Source organism: Eptatretus burgeri, chromosome 4, assembly GCF_056783735.1.
Source record: "Eptatretus burgeri isolate ZD-2024b chromosome 4, Ebu_testis_v1, whole genome shotgun sequence".
Classification (NCBI taxonomy): Eukaryota; Metazoa; Chordata; class Myxini; order Myxiniformes; family Myxinidae; genus Eptatretus; species Eptatretus burgeri.
In genome coordinates this window covers 63,718,346-63,736,733 of record NC_140964.1, presented here as the reverse complement: position 1 = coordinate 63,736,733, position 18,388 = coordinate 63,718,346, and the positions used below count along the sequence as shown (strand labels likewise).

The window sequence follows — 18,388 nt, the reverse complement described above, 5'->3', positions numbered from 1 at the left end:
ACTCCCTTCCTCGAGGGGATTCAAAGTGGAAGTGCACCATCATCTTCCATCTGTGCCGATGACCTTTTCTACCCCCATTAACTGTCCCCTAACCAAGCTTTCCTACTCACAGGTATACTATGGCTACCCCCTTTCCCCACATCCTTTCTTTAATCATCCATTCCCTCACTTGTTATATCCATCTGTTGTTCCATTGGCTATACGCTGCCTTTCTTCCCCAGTCACATTATCTTTCTGGCTGTTCCGCAAGCCTATGCCTTGTATACAAAAAGTTATTCCCTCCATCGTACACTACTATTCAGCAGCCTGTCCAAGCAGCAGGATAGACGAGCATCTAACACAGTAATCCACGATTCCGTGATGAGTACTGTGTAATAAGCTTTGTTGCTGTCCCCTTTATTATCACACACTTTCCCCTTTTTCTGAGGATTGATCGAATGATGGCATTCCTCCACACAGATCTATCCATCACGGCACTTCCGTGAAAACCCAAACATTCCATGTCTTTCTTGACATTAGATTTTTGGACAGACCCTTATCTTAGCTTTCTTCCTTCTCCCATGAGCTTTATTGCTTTTTACAGCTTCATCTTCTGACCTTCGCCACCCTTGACAATACCAACCAAATCTTCTCTTCCTAAGTTATTCTTCACTCGTATTGATTTTTAATCTCTTCCCGATTTCTTAGCTTGGAATTCTTTCTTTCAGAGACAATCTATTCATCCATCGTATCATTCTCATCTTTGTTCCTTCCACTCTTTTCACATCTTCGACCTGTATTGCACATATTTCCTTCCAGACATCATACTGGTCTGATACAGGTTTTATCAACTATTTTTTAACAGCAACAGGTTACAGAAACGTTTAACCTTTTCTGAATTAAATTCTGAGCTCAGTGACTTCTTTATATTTTTCTTGAGTTGACTGATCTTCACATGAGAATCACAAAGCTATTCTCACGAAGTGGCACATCCGAGTAGATAATGCACGAGTCCCACGTGAGGACAACTCGGCAGAGCATCGCAATATCTGAAGCCACACATCTCATCACCTGGCCAGCTCTGGAGGTGTAAGTATGGCACCATTAGGGTCCAACGTGTCGAAAGTGAAGGCACGTCCTCGACACAAAACAACCACATGGCTTGGGCAGTGACCCTCCCTTTCTGGGGAAAAAAAAATCAAGAAGAAAGCTTGAGAAGAAATAAACACCTGCACAGATGCATTAATATTTTGTTTTTAATGTGGAGCTTTACAAGGGATCTGACAATCATGGCAAAAATTTGGAGACCATACTGGGCGGCAGGATAGCCTCGGGATATGAGCACTCTTCTCTAAGCTGTCTAGCCTGGGTTTGAATCTCGACCGAGACAAACTGTCATCCCGGTGTTTCACAGGCAGGACAATTCATAAATGTGTGTGCCGTCCCTCAGATGGACATTAAACTGGGTGTCCTGTCTGCCGGTATTAGTTGGTGGACACGTTAAAGGTCCTACGGTGTCATTCACAAAGTGTCAGCCAGCCATTGTCAGCACCCTGAACAAATTCCAAATTCCTGCACTAACCTTCAGGGGGCACTGCATCAGCAGCATAGATGTGCCCCCAACAGGTGATGGTACCCACAGCCATGTGCTGAATACTAAAGATGATGATGATGACCATGCTAGACAACTATTGGGTAGAAGTTATGAAAACTTCATCTTTTGTTCCGTTTTATGATCAGGTACAATTATACCCTGGGAAAGTGCCTGCCCACCTGTGCGAAAATGAGAGACCAAGGTATCCCGATGGTGGCCAGGGATCTTGCAGGTGCAGCACAACATGCGGAACTGGTCCATGTCGAGTGGTGTCTTTCCACTCCGACCCACCGCCAGTTTCTCTCTGCAAAGTAAATGGGCCTGAGGCTTTCTTCAAGTACGGAGGAGGTGTCAGGGCACCACTCGTTGCACACTCATTTCTAACAGTGCATTCAAATGGACTCTGAATCATAGGCCAACACAATGGCACTTACTTCATTTTGTCCTTGTCAAATTTCCACAGAAAACCTAAAGTGAGCTCAATCAAGAGTTTGGTCTTAAAAAAAAAATTTGTATACATAGTCGAGGCTCATGGAAGAGATAGTACTAGTGTACTGAACGGACCAGAACACAACAAGACAAAAGAAACACCAGGGGGGGGGGACACCAACAGCAGAACCGAAGGCCATGACAGAGGGAAGGTGATCAAACAATGGGTGTAGGGAGGAATGGGTGGGGGCAGGAAGATGATGCATGGGGTGAACAAGATGGATACACAAGGAAACCATGAGGGAAAACTGGAAATTTGGAAGGAGGAGGGATTAGGTGAGGAGGGGTTAACGAGGGTAGAAAAGATAATGGTTTTGGATTGGGGATGTTCTGAGATGGTGGTGAACAGCTGTCTTGATGAGGATGGAAGAATGAGATTGAAGAGAATGTGGAAGTTGTTTGCAATGGCAGGAAAAAAAAAGAGGAACAAATGACTGAAGGTGAGCAGTGATCCTAGATCCAGGAAGTTTCACTGGAAGGGGGTTGATGGTGGATCATGTGTGCCTGCAGAAACCTGGGCAAGGGGGGGTGTGGGGGGGGTGGTACAAAGCATGGAAGGGGCAAAGGGTGAAAGACTAGAAAGTAGGTGGTAGAAGAAAGAGAACACTGACCTGTCTGTGATGGTGAAGTGATAGGCTCATAGACTCAGGTTCAACGTGGGAGATTCCAATAGTCTTGAAGGCCTTGGTTTCCACGGCGTCAAGATGAGCAATATGCGAGGCAGGGGAGCCAACCCAGAGGGGACAGCAATATTCCAAGCTGCAGATGAAAGTCTTGTAGGTGGATATAAGTTCAGGTGTGCCAAGGAAGGACTTTGCATGACGGAGGATGCCTAGTCAGTAGCTGTCTTTGGCCAACTTTGAAATGCGGTTTGCCCAAGAAAGATCATGGCTGATCGTGAGACCCAGCAGTTTGAATGACTGAACCTCGTCAAGAGGATTGTTAAGAAAGTAGATGGGAGAGTTTGCCAGATGGTCCTTTCGGAGAGAGATAGTGAGAGTGTGAGATTGTCAGGATTGAAAGACATATTCCAAGTTTTAGACCAGCTTGTAATTTTGTCAAGGTCTAAAGAGAGGGAAGAGGCTGCAGCCTGCATGAGAGAGAGAGAGGCAGAGAGAGAGAGGCAGAGAGAGAGAGAGGCAGAGAGAGAGAGGCAGAGAGAGAGAGAGGCAGAGAGAGAGAGGCAGAGAGAGAGAGAGGCAGAGAGAGGGAGAGGGAGAGGGAGAGGGAGAGGGAGAGGGAGAGGGAGAGGGAGAGGGAGAGGGAGAGGGAGAGGGAGAGGGAGAGGGAGAGAGAGAGAGAGATAGAGAGAGAGAGAGAGAGATAGATATCGAAGACTTTGTCTTCAATGGATGCTAGTTGCAGTTGATGTGAAATCCTTTCTTTTCTCCAACAACCTCATCGCAGATCACCAATTTGGATTCAGACCAGGAGACTCCACCTTGGACATACAGCTTGTACTCACCGAACAATGGATGGAGGTCATCACACATGATGATGGATGGAGGTCATCAATGTCACACATGAGATCAGGGCCGTCTCTCTGAACATATATCATGTTTTTGATGCAGTCTGACATCATTCCTTACTCTCCAAAGTCTCTGCCTATGGAATCAAAGGCCAACTCCACACATGGCTTACGAGTCAAGTATCTACGGAGGGTATCCGTGCACCCCCCACCCAGTACTCTGCAAAACCAACTTCCTTTTATGGTTCTATTACACATTTGAGATGTTAACAAAAAAACATTCCTGGCACTCTGGCGATATTCAAGATGGTGTCCAAAATGGCCACCAAAATGGGTAAAATCATAGAATATGGTATATGACATCTCAAAATGTGGCAAATTGGAAAATAATCATTGGGATTTGGTTCCTGATCATTCCTTACTAGTTTCTCATAATTGGGCTTTGTTGCCATTTTTTAAAATCCAAGATGGCGTCCAAAATATGCAAAATCATAGAAAATTATATATAACAGCCAAAAACTGTGACAAAATTGTAAATTATTCATTGGAATAATGTGTTTCTCATCATTAGTAACTAATACCTCATGATTGAATTTTGTTACACTGATTAAATTCCAAGATGGCGTCCAAAATGGCCACCACAATCGGCAAAATCATAGAAAATTTTATATAACAGCCTGAAACGAAGAATAATATACAGTAAATTAATACTTGGATTCATTCTAATATATGTTCCTGATTATTAGAAACCAATAGGCCGATGTGGTGATTTATGTTTTGTTGCCATCCATAAAATCCAAGATGGAGTTCAAAATGTTTTTTGAAATGGTAAAATCATCATAAATATCAAATGTCAGCTTCAAATAATCATTAATGTAATAATAATAGAGGGACAGAACCATGGAATATTCATCTTGTAATTCTTATCAAGGATGTTTATTATTGTTATCATACTTGGAATTGAAGATGGCGGACAATTTCAAAGCCAGAAAACCCCCACCCACACAAGCACACCCCGATGCACTTTGAATATTTACATACACTCAAGTATTATGTGAACTGATCTTTTTATGTGTATTTTTTTTCTCTTTCCAGGTTAGATTAGTTAGCTTAGCAAGACCGTAACTTGTCAAGATCAAGATCACAAGTCAAGATGTCAGAAAAGCAAGAAATAGTTTAATGCAAGTGTCAAAAGAAAGTTGTTGAAATGGAAAGAAAATGCAAACAGGAACATTGTGTTATTCATATGTCCGGAATAAAGCATGGATCGTTCATATATTTTTCAGACTTGACGAATCCAAATGATAGATTGGCACTTCTCAAAAATATACATGATCGTCGCTTAGCTGAACCACCAGGTTCTTCATATCGAATGACAGATATCTGTCAGGGCATTCCTGATGAGATCAAGGAGAATGAGGGCTATCACCGAGGATGTTACCAAAGATTTACCCTGAACCTACAAAGGTTAACAGCTAGTAAACCATGTAACGATCCTGAAGCTCCTGGACCATCCACCAGCCAAGAAGGAAGGGTAAAGTACAAGAAAGCATCAGAAAAGATCATTTTTGAACCTGATTGTATTTTCTGCAATACTGAAGGCCGAATCCATGTGAAAAAGGCAGGCATCGACACAAAGGAAGGCACCTTTTCCTGTCAGGTCAGGTTCGATCTGTGACCTGCTACAGGTACCATGTAAACCTATACTAACCTGTTCCATGGTCGGGTTGTCGGCGACTAAACCGTCTCCCCCACCAGGTTTTCTGGTGAGGAGGGTGTTTGGATATGGACACCCAGCAGGATTAAAAACAAGACCTGTCAAAGGGCGGAGGAGCTCCTTGTGAGCCAACGGCCATCCATATCTAGTGCCCAACTGTGTCTGCGGACGTCCTCCTGCAGTTGGGTCACTTCTTATTAGGAGGTTGGTGGCAGGATTTGCACTCCGGCCACCGTAAAACCCTTCATTCCGCAAAACGCAAAAACGCAAAAAAATCTGAAAACCCACTCCGTGGGAGTACCTCCTGTGCAGCTTCCCTTCGCAGGGCAGCTCACCGGATGACGGGATTGGGGCAAAGCCTTCGGGACCCCCAATCTTTGATAGGAGGGAAACCACGGGGTAACATCCCTGGGTCAGATTGCGGGAGAGTGTGTCGTAGTGGTGCTGAGGTGTCGTCCACCAGACGGCGGTCTCCTTGGGTTAACCTGAGGCGGTCCCTTCGGGTGGGTGCCTGGAATGTCCTATCCCTAAGAGAGGATGATCACCTGTCTCTGTTATCATCTGAGCTCAAGCGTTTGGACATCGGGATTGCAGCTCTCTCTGAGGTTCGGAGACCGGATTGCGGCGAGATAATGGTGGGTGGTTACACCTACTATTGGTCTGGTCGCCCTGATGGTTACCATACCCAAGGAGTTGCTGTAGCTGTGTCCAATAAGCTGACCCCAATGATAATTGAGGTAACACCGGTCAACGAGCGTATTATGAGATTAAGGATTCGTCACTCCTTAGGTGTCATTTCCCTGGTCTCTGTTTATGCTCCGACTGAGGCGAGTGATCTCACCGTGAAGGATGCATTCTACGCCACACTCGAGTCTGTGGTTGATCAGTGCCCCAGACGAGATACACTTCTAGTCTTGGGGGATTTCAATGCATCGACTGGAACTGATAGGGACGGTTATGAGGTGTGTGTTGGTCCCCATGGGTCAGGAACTATGAACCAGAATAGCACTAAGTTCCTTGACTTTGCAAGAAGTCATGGACTTAGGGTGGCTGGTTCATGGTTTCAGCGCCCACAAGCTCATCGCTGGACTTGGTATTCCAACGCTGGTGGTGTGGCAAAGGAGATTGACCATGTCCTCATTGACGGTCGTTGGAGGATGATCCAGAACTGCAGGGTCTACCGGAGTGCTCAGTTCCTCAATACTGACCACAGGCTTGTTGTAGCAACTCTAAAGCTGCACCTTAAATCCTGGAGAATGGTACCATCCCAGCCGAGGCTGGATGTTGCCAAGCTCAGGGATGAGAGAGTAGCTGAGGAGTTTGCGAACAGGCTGAGTGGACACTTGGGGGTCTGGGTGCTTTGGGGGGTCCTGAAGAGTTGTGGAGCGCCTTCAAGACCACCGTCCTTGATGTTGCCCGTGGATGCCTTGGAGCTCACCGCAGGGCAAAGAAGAATTTTGTCTCTCAAGGGACACTGGATACCATTGACCAGAGTCGCAGGGCCAGGCTGAATGGCAGAGCTGAGCTGTTCAGGGAGCTGAGGCGTAAAACTGTACGTGCACTGAGGGTGGACAAGGAGGCCTATGTGCGAGGAATCTGTGAGGGGGTAGAACATCACCTGTGGACAGGTGATTCTCGTCCCGCTTACAGGGGAATTCGCGCATTACGTTCATCCAAGCCCATCCCTCGGAGCACTACAGTTCGAGCAGAGAGTGGTAGGCTCTTGACAGAGGAGTCTGAAGTGAAGGCCCGCTGGGCCGGTTACTTTGAGCGGTTGTACCAGGCTGATCCCCCAACTGTCGAGTTGGACGTCAAGGGTGTTACAATCCCTGTTGCTGACCCTCGAATCAACTGTGGTCCACCTACGCTTGTGGAAACACGGGCTGCGGTGAACCAGTTGAAACGGGGCAAAGCTCCAGGGATCTGTGGCATCCATGCCGAACTTCTCAAGGCTGGTGGAAATGCTGCACTCGTGTCGTTGCATGCAGTTTTGTGCTCTGCCTGGAACACAGGCATCATCCCAACTGACTGGAAGAGGGGCCTTGTTGTCCCTCTCTGGAAAGGGAAGGGTGATCGCCAAGACTGCAACAACTACCGAGGGGTGACGCTGCTCTCAGTGCCGGGCAAGGTCTTTGCTCGGATAATTCTCGATAGGGTTCGCCACCATCTGCTTGAGCACCAGCGTCCAGAGCAGTCAGGCTTTACACCAAAGAGGTCAACGATTGACCGTATCCTTGCACTTCGTGTCCTCACCGAACGCAGACGAGAGTTTCGGCAGGGGCTGCTTGCAGCCTATGTTGATCTCTGTAAAGCGTTCGATTCAGTGAATCGGGATGTCCTCTGGAGGATTCTTGGTCTTCGTGGGGTGCCACCAAAACTGATCGATCTGATGTCTGAACTCTACTCTGGTACTGAGAGTGCTGTGAAGTGTGGTGGTACCATCTCTGACTTATTTCCAGTTGTTACTGGAGTTCGTCAGGGATGTGTACTTGCCCCCACACTTTTCAGCACTTGTATGGACTGGATTCTAGGGAGGATGTCGGAGAGATCAAGTTGCGGTGCGTCATTTGGGAATGTCAAGATCTCGGACCTTGACTTTGCAGATGATGCAGTCATCTTTGCGGAGACTTTAGACATCCTCTTGGGGGCCCTCGAGGTGCTGAATGAGGAGTCGGAGCCATTGGGATTACGGGTTTCTTGGGTCAAAACTAAGATCCAGGCTTTCGGTGACATCTTGGATGCTGCTGTCCTGTCTGTGTCTGTTTGTGGTGAGGATGTTGAGGTCGTGGAGAGATTCACTTACCTTGGCAGTGATATTCATGTCTCTGCTGGCTGCGAGTCAGAGGTCAATAGACGTCTGGGTCAGGCCTGGGGAGTCATGGATTCACTGGATCATGGGGTGTGGCGCTGCCGGTACCTGTGCGGGAGGACGAAAGTCCGAGTCTTCAGGTCCTTGGTACTTCCAGTCTTGCTCTATGGGTGCGAGACTTGGACTCTGACCAAGGATCTGAGACGGAGACTTAATTCCTTTGGTACCAGATCTCTTCGGAGAATCCTTGGCTATCGCTGGTCGGATTTTGTGTCCAACGAGCGGTTGCTGAGAGAGACTTGGATGAGATTTGTTACCTGCATAGTCCGTGAGCGTCAGTTGCGGCTGTATGGACATGTGGCTCGTTTTCCTGACTCTGATCCTGCTCACCAGATTCTCTCAGCGAGGGAGTCTCACGAGTGGAGGAGGCCAGTGGGTCGACCACGTGCCTCATGGTTGCAACAGGTTGACCATCATCTCAAGGAGATGGGGATGGGCCTGGCATCTGCCTGGGGGATGGCCAGACGGAGGCCCCTGGAGTACCGGCGGAAAGTGGACGCAGCGACGTGCTGTTCTGGCACATGCTCCCATACCTGACCTGACCTTTTCATTTGAACGTGATGGATGGCAGAAAGTGCTGCAAGTAGCAGAAGAGAACAATCATGAGTGGCTCTTAAGGCGAATCCAAGGATTTGATTTGTTTGCAGCAGAGGCCCAATACCACCCAAAATGCAGAAAGCAGGATACAGCCAATTATGAGAAACTAGTAACTAATGATCAGGAGGAGAGGAGATTGGGACCATACTCTGTGCAGAGCGTTGGTGCTGCTTAAGCAGTCTCCTTGGCTATTGGGCACAATCCTGGACGGGTCGCCACTCCGACACAGTATACCAGCATGCTGGCACTCATTTTGCCGACCTCGGAAGGATGACAGGCCGAGTTAACCCCACCTAGTATTATTTCAACAGCTGAGCGGAATTTGAACTCAGGACCCTAGGATCCACAGCCCACCACCTTAATCATTAAGCCAACACCAGGCATAATGATCAGGAACCAAATCCCAATGATTATTTTTCCAATTTGCCACATTTTGAGATGTTATATACCATATTCTATGATTTTACCCATTTGGACACCATCTTGAATATCGCCAGAGTGCTAAGAATTTTTTTTGTTAACATCTCAAATGTGTAATACAGTAGGACCATAAAAGGAAGCTAAAAAAGTTGGTTTGGTAGAGTCTGGGGGGGGGGGGGAAGGAATGTTGGAGAAAAGAAAGGATTTCACATCAACTGCAATTATGGATTCCATAACCTTTGTGATGATTGGAAGTAAGCAGACAGGTTTGTCGTTAAGGGGATCAGTTTTTGTACCTTTTTACCTCTGCCACAGAAGGTGGGTGGATGTTATATTTTCACCCCTGTCTGTTGATCTGTGAACAGGATATCTCAAAAAGGTTGTGGATGGATTTGGACAAGAATATAAGAGAATTTTATAATTTAAAGCGATTCTTCAACATTGAGAGATGGGACCAAAAATGATAGAAAGCATTATATTTCAAAAAGTTGTGGACAAATCATGACAAAACTTGGTGGATGAGTTGGTTCGGTAACGAGAACAAGCCGATTCGATTTTGGCTCAGGTCCAGATCCGGCCTTTCAGTGGGAAAGCCATTCTAGTTAATAATATGCAGTGTTGTTTGGTGGTCTTTCCAAGCAAATGGAAGATGACCTTGCTTAAATGACAGAGTAAATCGGGCAGAGAGAGGATATGCAAGAGCAGCAGAGCAGGTTTTTAGGACACGTGATGTGATGCCGTCCGGTCCAGTTGCAGAGTCAGAATCAAGAAACTTCTCCACCTTCTCAGGTGCAAAAGACAGAATCCAGGAGCAGTTGAGTATGACAGGAAAGGGTGGGTACGAAGAGTGACGGGTTGGGGACACAAGATTTGGAAGCAAACACAGAATTGAGGTATTCAGCCTTCTCATGAGCAGAGTTGGCTGTGGTTGACATTTGAAGAGAGGGAAGAGATGGAAGGGGAGCATACACTCGGGACAGACTGAAGGTGCCACCAGGTTTTAGAGGGGGAGACCAGTTTGAAAGTTTATTCTTGAGGTTGGACAGATGTTGTTTTCTAGCTCTCCTGAGAGTGGACACACACTTGTTGCAGACTTTTTGAAATGCGCTGAGATTGCCTTCGGTCAGATTGGCCTTCCAGGAAGAAGGCAAGTTGTTTCAGAGCAACTGCCTCACCACATGATTCAGCGTACCATGGGTGGGAAGAAGAGTAGGCTAATTGAAGATGAGACGGGATGAATCTGTGCATGAGAGAAAGAGCAGGTTTCTGTGGAAGAATTTCCAAGCTGAGTTAACATCAGGGGCAGTAGATATGGAAGACCAGTCCTGAAGAGAGATCGCTGCTTGCAGTTCCTGCCAATCTGAGTAAACTACCAGACTTGCCAGCATTGAGGCAGCTCTCTGAGAATAGCCAGAGAGATGTTGATTTTCACAATTATATGATCAGATGAACCAATTGGAACAGAGGAAGAACAAGAGACATGTGCATGAAAGTTAGTCATCACCAAGTCCAGAAGGGAAGATTTGCCATTGGGAGAAATCCAAGTTGGAAAGTTCACAGATTGAGTCGGTCTCATGGAGTCACAGAATTCCTTTGCTGAAGTGTAATGTTTGGTGAGAGAGGTATCAACACCCAGGCAAATTGCATGTTGACAATTGAAAGCCACATATGAGGAAGAGAGAGTTGGGATGAATGATTAAAAGTCTGTCCATGTTGTCTGAAAGAAATGTAGATGGAGTCGTCTCTGTTAGGAGGGTGGTACTAGACAAAGACAAAGAGGTGGGAGTGGAGGGGAAGTCACAGCCAGAAGTACTCTTGGGGGTTGGGAGGTGTAAGATCAGTGAGAAATTGAGTTATTGATTTAAAGTGCAACTCCGTCACCGGGAAGTGGTTCAGGCCTATCATATCGGAGGAGACAATTATTGGGGCGATATTCAAGATGGCGTCCAAATTCTTCCCCATGGATGCCATCGTATGGGTTTTTTTTTCGTGCTCTATCCTTTTAAATGCTGAATGTTAAGCAAGGAAGCAGCACGTACCATTTTGTATTTCGAGGGGTTATTTATGTAGATGGTCCTTTATGAAAACATCATGAATTAAAGAGTCACAATGCATCAGTCAAGGCATTTTAAATGGAGACAAAACTCAAGCAAACATAATAGTAGGCTTTGGCAATGTTGGTAGGAGACTAAAATGGGAGGTAACCACAAATGAGAGTGTGGTTACAGTTAGACAAAACAAGCAGGGGAGAGAAAAGAAAAAGAGAAAAAAAAAGAGAGAAAGAGAGAAAGAGAGAAAGAGAGAAAGAGGAAAAGCAATTGGAGACATCCTTTCAAGACTCATTTCAACGAATAATTGTTTATTTTAGATTCAAAATATATAATAAACATTAACAGCAAAAGCAAGATTTTTTTGAACAGGCTGCAAAGCTCATGGAGGAGCTGCGACACATATCACACACACACGTGAGACAACACCAGACCTGACTTTCACACAAACACAGCAGCTGAGATTGATGAAAGTGACGTCGGTTCCCAGAGCACTTTGGGTACCAGAGCACCAGCAACATCATCTTAATGATATCGCTTTTCTCCGTGCACTCAGCTGGGCAATCGAGGGGGAAATTCTTCCCCATGGATGCCATCCTATGGGGTTTTTTTTCGTGCTCTATCCTTTTAAATGCTGAATGTCAAGCAAGGAAGCAGCAGGTACCATTTTGTATCGTCTTTGGTGGTATGACTCGGCCGGGGTTCGAACTGCTGACCTCCCCGACTCAGAATGGATGCTCCAGCCATTATGCCCCACCCTTGTAAATACAATGGATTAACAATGAAGAAAAACTTTTTAAATTCCTCTTCATAGAGAGACTGTGGTATGAGACATTAATTATTTACCTTTCAAAAAAGTAATTGAAATTGTGTTAAAAGTTGTTCAAACTGGTTTTATCGTTTGACAAGAGTTCTGTTGCATGTTGTTGGTGAATGTAGTTTTCCCACTGCTGTGGAATCGGCTGGCTCATTGCCAAGCTTAAGTGGAATAGGGAAGCCTTGAATTGAATTTTGTTGTTGGATGGCAAATTCTGAGGTGAGCAACAAGTGGATAAGACACATTGTTCTTTCACAAATACGACCCACAAACAGGTGCTGCTGAGCTGCCAAGCTACAATTTCCATTGATGAAAACTCACGTGCGAATCAGCTTCCAGAAGTGCAAAAAATGCCACAACAGGATGGAACACCGTGCCACCTGTGTGCCATCTTGGGCCTGCCAGGAATGTTCCAAGTGCGGTCCACAACCACCGGCATTAACAGAAATCTGGGTCTCACTTCTGGTGTCCAGGTATGCTGCATTGCGCCACCATTGCTCCAGCTAAAGGCGTGGTGGGAGAGGGTTCATGGCCATGAATGAACGATAAATTGTCACAGGGGAAAACTAAATGCCATTCTGAAAAGAAAGCATGTGAGCAAGTACAATGCCATGTTGCTAGGGGTTGAGATGCTCCTAAGGGTGTTCAGAAGACAAAACCATGTCCTGCAATATGGCATGGAAAGAAATAATACCCTCTGCACAGGTGCCTCCTCTTCCAGATGACCGAATGGTTTATGCAGATTGCATTAACAAATGAAATGACCATGTGGACCTCAGACCATACTATCACACTCGAGTATTAAAACAAACAAACTTTTATTTCAATTTTACTGCAGCTACATGTGTGTAAAGGAGAACTATCTGAAATATAAAATGGCCGGCACGTACCAATCAAAGATGACAATATTACAACATCAGGAAGTTGATATATTTGGATGGAGGAAAGTGGTATACATGTATGGATTATAGGATAAACTGGTATAGATGCATAGGTTATAGGATAAACTGATTTACAAAGGTTAAATAGGATAAACTGATTTACATAGGTTAAATAGGATAAACTGGTTTACAGTATAGATGTACAGTATCAGTCAAAAGTTTGGACACACCTCCTCATTGAAGGGTTTTTTTTTATTTTTTTTTTTTTACCATTTTCTACATTGTAGAATATTAGTGAAGACATAAAAACTATGAAATAACACATGGAATTATGTAGTCACCAAAAAAGTGTTCAGCAAATCAAAATATATTTTAAATTTTAGACTCTTCAAAGTAGCCACCCTTTGCTTTGATGACAGCTTTGCACACTCTTGGCATTCTCTCAACCAGCTTCATGAGGTAGTCACCTGGAATGCTTTTCCAACAGTGTTGAAGGAGTTCCCACATATGCTGAGCACTTGTTGGCTGCCTTTCCTTCACTCGGCAGCCCAACTCATCTCAACCAAATCATCTCAATTGGGTTTAGGTCAGGTGATTGTGGAGGCCAGCTCATCTGATGCAGCACTCCATCACTCTCCTTCTTGGTCAAATAGCCCTTACACAGCCTGGAGGTGTGTTTTGGATCATTGTCCTGTTGAAAAACAAATGATGGTCCCACTAAGTGCAAACCAGATGGGATGGCGTATCGCTGCAGAATTCTGTGGTAGCGATGCTGGTTAAGTGTGCCTTGAATTCTAAATAAATCACAGACAGTGTCGCCAGCAAAGCACTGCTACACCATCACACCTCCTCCATGCTTCACAGTGGTAACCACACATGCAGAGATCATCTGTTCACCTTCGCTGCGTCTCACAAAGACACGTTGGTTGGAAGCAAAAATCTCAAATTTGGATTCATCAGCCCAAATGCCAAATTTCCACCAGTTTAATGTACATTGCTTGTGTTTCTTGGCCCAAACAAGTCTCTTCTTCTTATTGGTCTCCTTCAGTCGTAGTTTCTTTGCAGCAATTCAGCCATGAAGGTCTGATTCACGCAGTCTCCTCTGAACCTCGACTGTCAAACCTCGACTCAGATTCTGCAACCGGTCCAGACGGCATCAGCCCTCGTGTCCTGAAAACCTGCTTCTCTGCTCTTGCTCACCCTCTCTCTGTTCTATTCACCCTCTCATTTGCTCAAGGTCATCTGCCATCTGCTTGGAAATCAGCAAACATTACTGCCCTGCATAAAAAAGGTACAAAAACAAATCCCTGCAAATACAGACCAATCAGCCTTCTCCCAATCATCAGCAACGTTATGGAATCCATCATCGCTTCAGACATTAAATCCTTCCTCTTCTCCAATGGCCTGATTTCCGATCATCAATTTGGTTACAGACCAGGTCGCTCTACCTTGGATATGCTGCTTCTGGTCTCCCAACAATGGATGGAGATCCTCAATGCCGGACATGAAATCAGAGCCATATCCCTAGACATATCGCATGCTTTTGACATGGTCTGACACCCTGCCCTGCTCACTAAACTCTCTTCCTATGGTATCCAAGGCCATCTCCACTCATGGCTTGCAGACTTCCTCTCCTGTCGCAGTCAACGTGTGGCCCTAAATTGAGTTCTTTCACCCCCTCTTCCTGTGCAGGCTGGAGTTCCTCAAGGCAACGTTCTGGGCCCTGTTCTTTTTCTGGTTTTCATCAATGATCTCTCCGACTCTGGAAAATCCTCTTTATCTCTTTGCTGATGACTCCACCCTCTGCCGTACCATCTGTCATCCCTCAGACTGGCATGCAGCAGCTTCTTCGCTCACTGCAGATCTGGGTAAAATCACAAACTGGTCCAACGCATGGAACACGTCTTTAAATCCAGACAAATCTCACACTCTCACTATGTCTCTCCGAAAGGACTGTTTAGAAACCGCCCCCCCCCCCATCCATTTTCTCAACAATCCTCTGGAAGAAGTCCTTTCTTTCAAGCTTCTGGGTCTCATGATCTGCCATGATCTTTCCTGGGAAAAAAACATTTCCAACCTGGCCACCAAAGCCAGTCGCCGACTGAGAATCCTCGGTCATGCAAAGTCCTTCCTCGGCCCACATGAGCTCCTGACCACTTACAAAGCTTTCGTCCGCAGCCTGATGGAGTACTGCTCTCCCCTCTGTGCTGGTGCTCCTGCCTCCCACCTTTCTTGGTTTCATGCTGTGGAAACCAAGGCATCACGGATCATTCGCATCTCCTGCGATGAGGCTGAGTCTTTGGGTCTCTCACCGCAGGCAGGCCGGAGGTCTTTCTGTCTTCTACCGTCTCCTCTCCAGCCTCGCCCCCCCCCCCACCGCTCTGTCTGCGATTTGTCCCCACCATATTTCCGCAGGGCGCTCAAGGTCCACCAACAACCCCCTTCTGGTAAAACTACCAAAATCACGAATCACTGCTCACCTTTACTCTTCTTTTTTCCTGCCTTTGGAATAAACTTCCTCACTCTATTCAATCCTATTGTTCCCTCCAGGCCTTCAAAACAGCTGTTCACCACCACCTCTTATCATCCCCCATCCAAATCCTCGATCTTTTCTTACCCCGTTAATCCACCTCCTTCAAATTCCCTGCTTTCCTTCTTGAAAGTCCCTGTAATGTCCATCTTGTGCACCGTGTTCCCCACCCCAGCCCTCTCCCTTCCACAGATCTCCTAATGTGTCTGTTCCCCACTGTTTTGTCCCTCCCACTCCCGCCCCTCTTGTCTCATGCCCCCCTTGCTGTGCGTTGTGTGTTAGCTCTCATACGAGCCTCCGCAAGGTATCCAAAAAAACAAAAATAACAACAGTTGATGTTGAGATGTGTCTGTTACTTGAACTCTGTGAAGCATTTACTTGAGCTGCAATCTGAGGTGCAGTTAATTAGTGATTTCTGAGGCTGGTAACTCTAATAAACGTATCCTCTGCAGTGGAGGTAACTCTGGGTCTTCCTTTCCTGTGGCGGTCCTCATGAGAGCCAGTTTCATCATCGCTCTTGATCGTTTTTGCGACTGCACTTGAAGAAACTTTCAAAGTTCTTGAAATTTTCCGGATTGACTGACCTTCATGTCTTAAAGTAATGATGGGCTGTCGTTTCTCTTTGCTTAAGTTGTTCTTGCTATAATATGGACTCCTACAGCACAGATAAAATAATGATCTTTTACCAAATAGGGCTATTTACTGGATACCAACTCTACCTTGTCACAACACAACTGATTGGCTCAAACGCAATAAGAAGGAAAGAAATTCCACAAATCAAACTTTTAGCAAGGCAAACCTGTTAATGGAAAAGTATTCCAGGTGACTACCTCATGAAGCTGGTTGAAAGAATGCCAAGAGTGTGCAAAGCTGTCATCAAGGCAAAGGGTGGCTACTTTGAAGAATCGAAAATATAAAATATATTTTGATTTGTTTAAGACTAGAAAGGAGGCAGTAGAAGAGACAGAGCACACTGACCTGTCTGCAATGGCGAAGTGATAGACCCATCGACTCAGCTTCATTGTGGGACATTTCAATGATCTTTAAAGGCCTTGGTTTCTCTGACATCAAGCTGAGTAAGGTGTGAGGCAAGGGAGCCAGCCCAGAGGGGAGAGCAGTACTCCATCAAGCTGTGAATGAAGGCCTTGTTGGTGGATAGGAGTTCAGGTGCACTAAGGAAGGACTTTGTACGACACAAGATGCCCATTCAGTGGCTGTCTTTGGAAGCCAACTTTGAAATGTGGTTTGCCAAAGAATGATTGTGGCTGATAGTGAGACCCAGGAATTTGAGTGGTTGAACTTCCTCAGCAGGATTGTCAAGAAAGTAGATTGGAGGGTGGGGGGTGGGGAGGGTGGGTGGGAAGGAGGGAATTGCCAGATTGTCCTTTCAGAGGTAGAGAGAGAGGGGAGAGAGAGAAAAAGAGAGAGAGAAAGAGAGATGTAAATGGAGTCGTCACTGTTTAAAAGACGAAACTACAAACAGACAAACAAGAGGTGTGAGCGAATGGGAATCCACAGCCAAAGCTATTTCTGGGGGTTGGAAGGTGTAAGATCAGTCCAAGGACTGAAGTCAGTGTATTATGATTATCGACGTTGAATATTACCTGTGTAGGTTAAAGACAAATTGGTTTCTATTGTCATGAATCCAGGGTTCAGGGCTTGCCATGAGGGGAATCACTTGGGTCCCTCCCAAACTCTCTATCCTGAGGCCACTGGGCACAGAAACTTGGTGCATCCGTAGGTTGCTAAGCAACTACGAACACTGAACGGCACGGCCAATCTGGGAAAGGTTTACACTACTTTGCGTGATACCTTACCTGTGGACGGCTGGTTAATTGGGGTCACGTGCCCTCAACACACTCTCAAATTACTGCCGAGTGTTACAGTGAGTGGGCGATGGCTAACAAAGCAAATCATTAGGGTAGAACTTCACGTCTAATCTTACTTGTGCACTGTATCGGACCAAGAAAGGAAAAGAAAACCGAGACAGAATGGAAACAGCAACAAGGAATTATTTATTACAAACACACAAGCAAGCAATCATTTAAAAGCAAGTATTTATAAACAAGAAAGCTAAAAGGTACATAAGAGCAGATTTAACCATAACATGTATTCTTCTTCAATCTTTCTGAAACAAGAGACTTGGCCATCATTCAATCAGGGGCGAAGAATAAAACAAGGACTTGAAAATAAAATAAAAGTAATGAATGGAGAAAAGGAAAGCAGTCTTTCCTTCTCTCCCTCACCTCACACAAATATACAGGAGAATGCAGAGGAAAATGGATGGGGAAGATGGGGACATGCAGCCACATCCCTGAGGTGCCCAGACCCAGTAGACGAACCCTCTCTGGCGTCCCAGATATGCGAGCCAGATGTGCGACTCGTATTCCTCTGCCTCAACTTCTGGTGCCCAGACTCCCATCGACGAGGTGCCACCGTTCACCCTCCTAGTTCTTCATGGCTGAAGGATCGAGAGGGCAGGAAGACGCTTGTGGAAGGAGTGTTCTTTTTCCACAGAAGCTCGACACCAACTGCTCATGAAACGTTCCTTCCTTTTCCCTCACAACTTTGCTCCTTCTCTCACGAACCTTCTCAGTCTTTTATTCTTCTGCTCATGCGTGCTTGTCCCGTTTGCTTCTGGTTCTGCTTCTTCAGCCTTCTGCATCTGATTTCTGCCTTCTCTTCTGCTTTCTGCCTTTTGCTTCTCTCAGCCTTTCTGCTTTCTGAGCTGTCTGCTCAGGAGCGCTTTTCATCCCTGCTCGCAAGAGCCTGTACCTCTGTTTCTGCCTCTTCTTCACATCCGCTCTCTTCTCTCCTCCAATAAGCCTTCTCCCTCTCCAAATTTGTCTGCAGCCAATGATGGTGGGTTAAAGTCACTTGTGGAAATTGCCACGCCATTCTGAGGGAACTTTCAACGAAGCCCCTGCCCCACCCTCTAAGTGCCCAAAGCGGCAACAAGAGCCCCCAACCCCCCCCCCC

The 18,388-nt window shown here is 46.0% G+C and overlaps 1 protein-coding gene and 1 long non-coding RNA gene across 6 annotated transcripts in view; one reads left to right on the top strand and one right to left on the bottom strand.

Annotated features, from left to right (window-relative positions):
• CROT (carnitine O-octanoyltransferase) overlaps positions 1 to 18,388 on the bottom strand; it is a 37,937-nt gene that overhangs the window by 13,259 nt on the left and 6,290 nt on the right. For 3 of the 5 annotated variants that reach the window (XM_085878399.1, XM_085878397.1, XM_085878398.1), the window contains 3 exons: positions 12,320 to 12,501; positions 1,753 to 1,877; positions 1,051 to 1,162 (listed from right to left, as the gene is read on the bottom strand). In XM_085878399.1, coding sequence (XP_085734525.1) covers positions 1,051 to 1,162; positions 1,753 to 1,877; positions 12,320 to 12,501 — 419 coding nt within the window. Of the gene's footprint in view, positions 1 to 1,050; positions 1,163 to 1,752; positions 1,878 to 12,319; positions 12,502 to 16,387; positions 16,692 to 18,388 lie in introns of those variants that run through there. The other 2 variants (XM_085878400.1, XM_085878401.1) reach the window with 2 other exon arrangements.
• The window catches only part of LOC147028214 (uncharacterized), a 32,014-nt gene that overhangs the window by 8,091 nt on the left and 5,535 nt on the right, over positions 1 to 18,388 (top strand). The window contains exon 2 of the long non-coding RNA XR_015057470.1: positions 12,274 to 12,471. This is a non-coding gene — a long non-coding RNA (uncharacterized LOC147028214). The remainder of the gene's footprint in view (positions 1 to 12,273; positions 12,472 to 18,388) is intronic.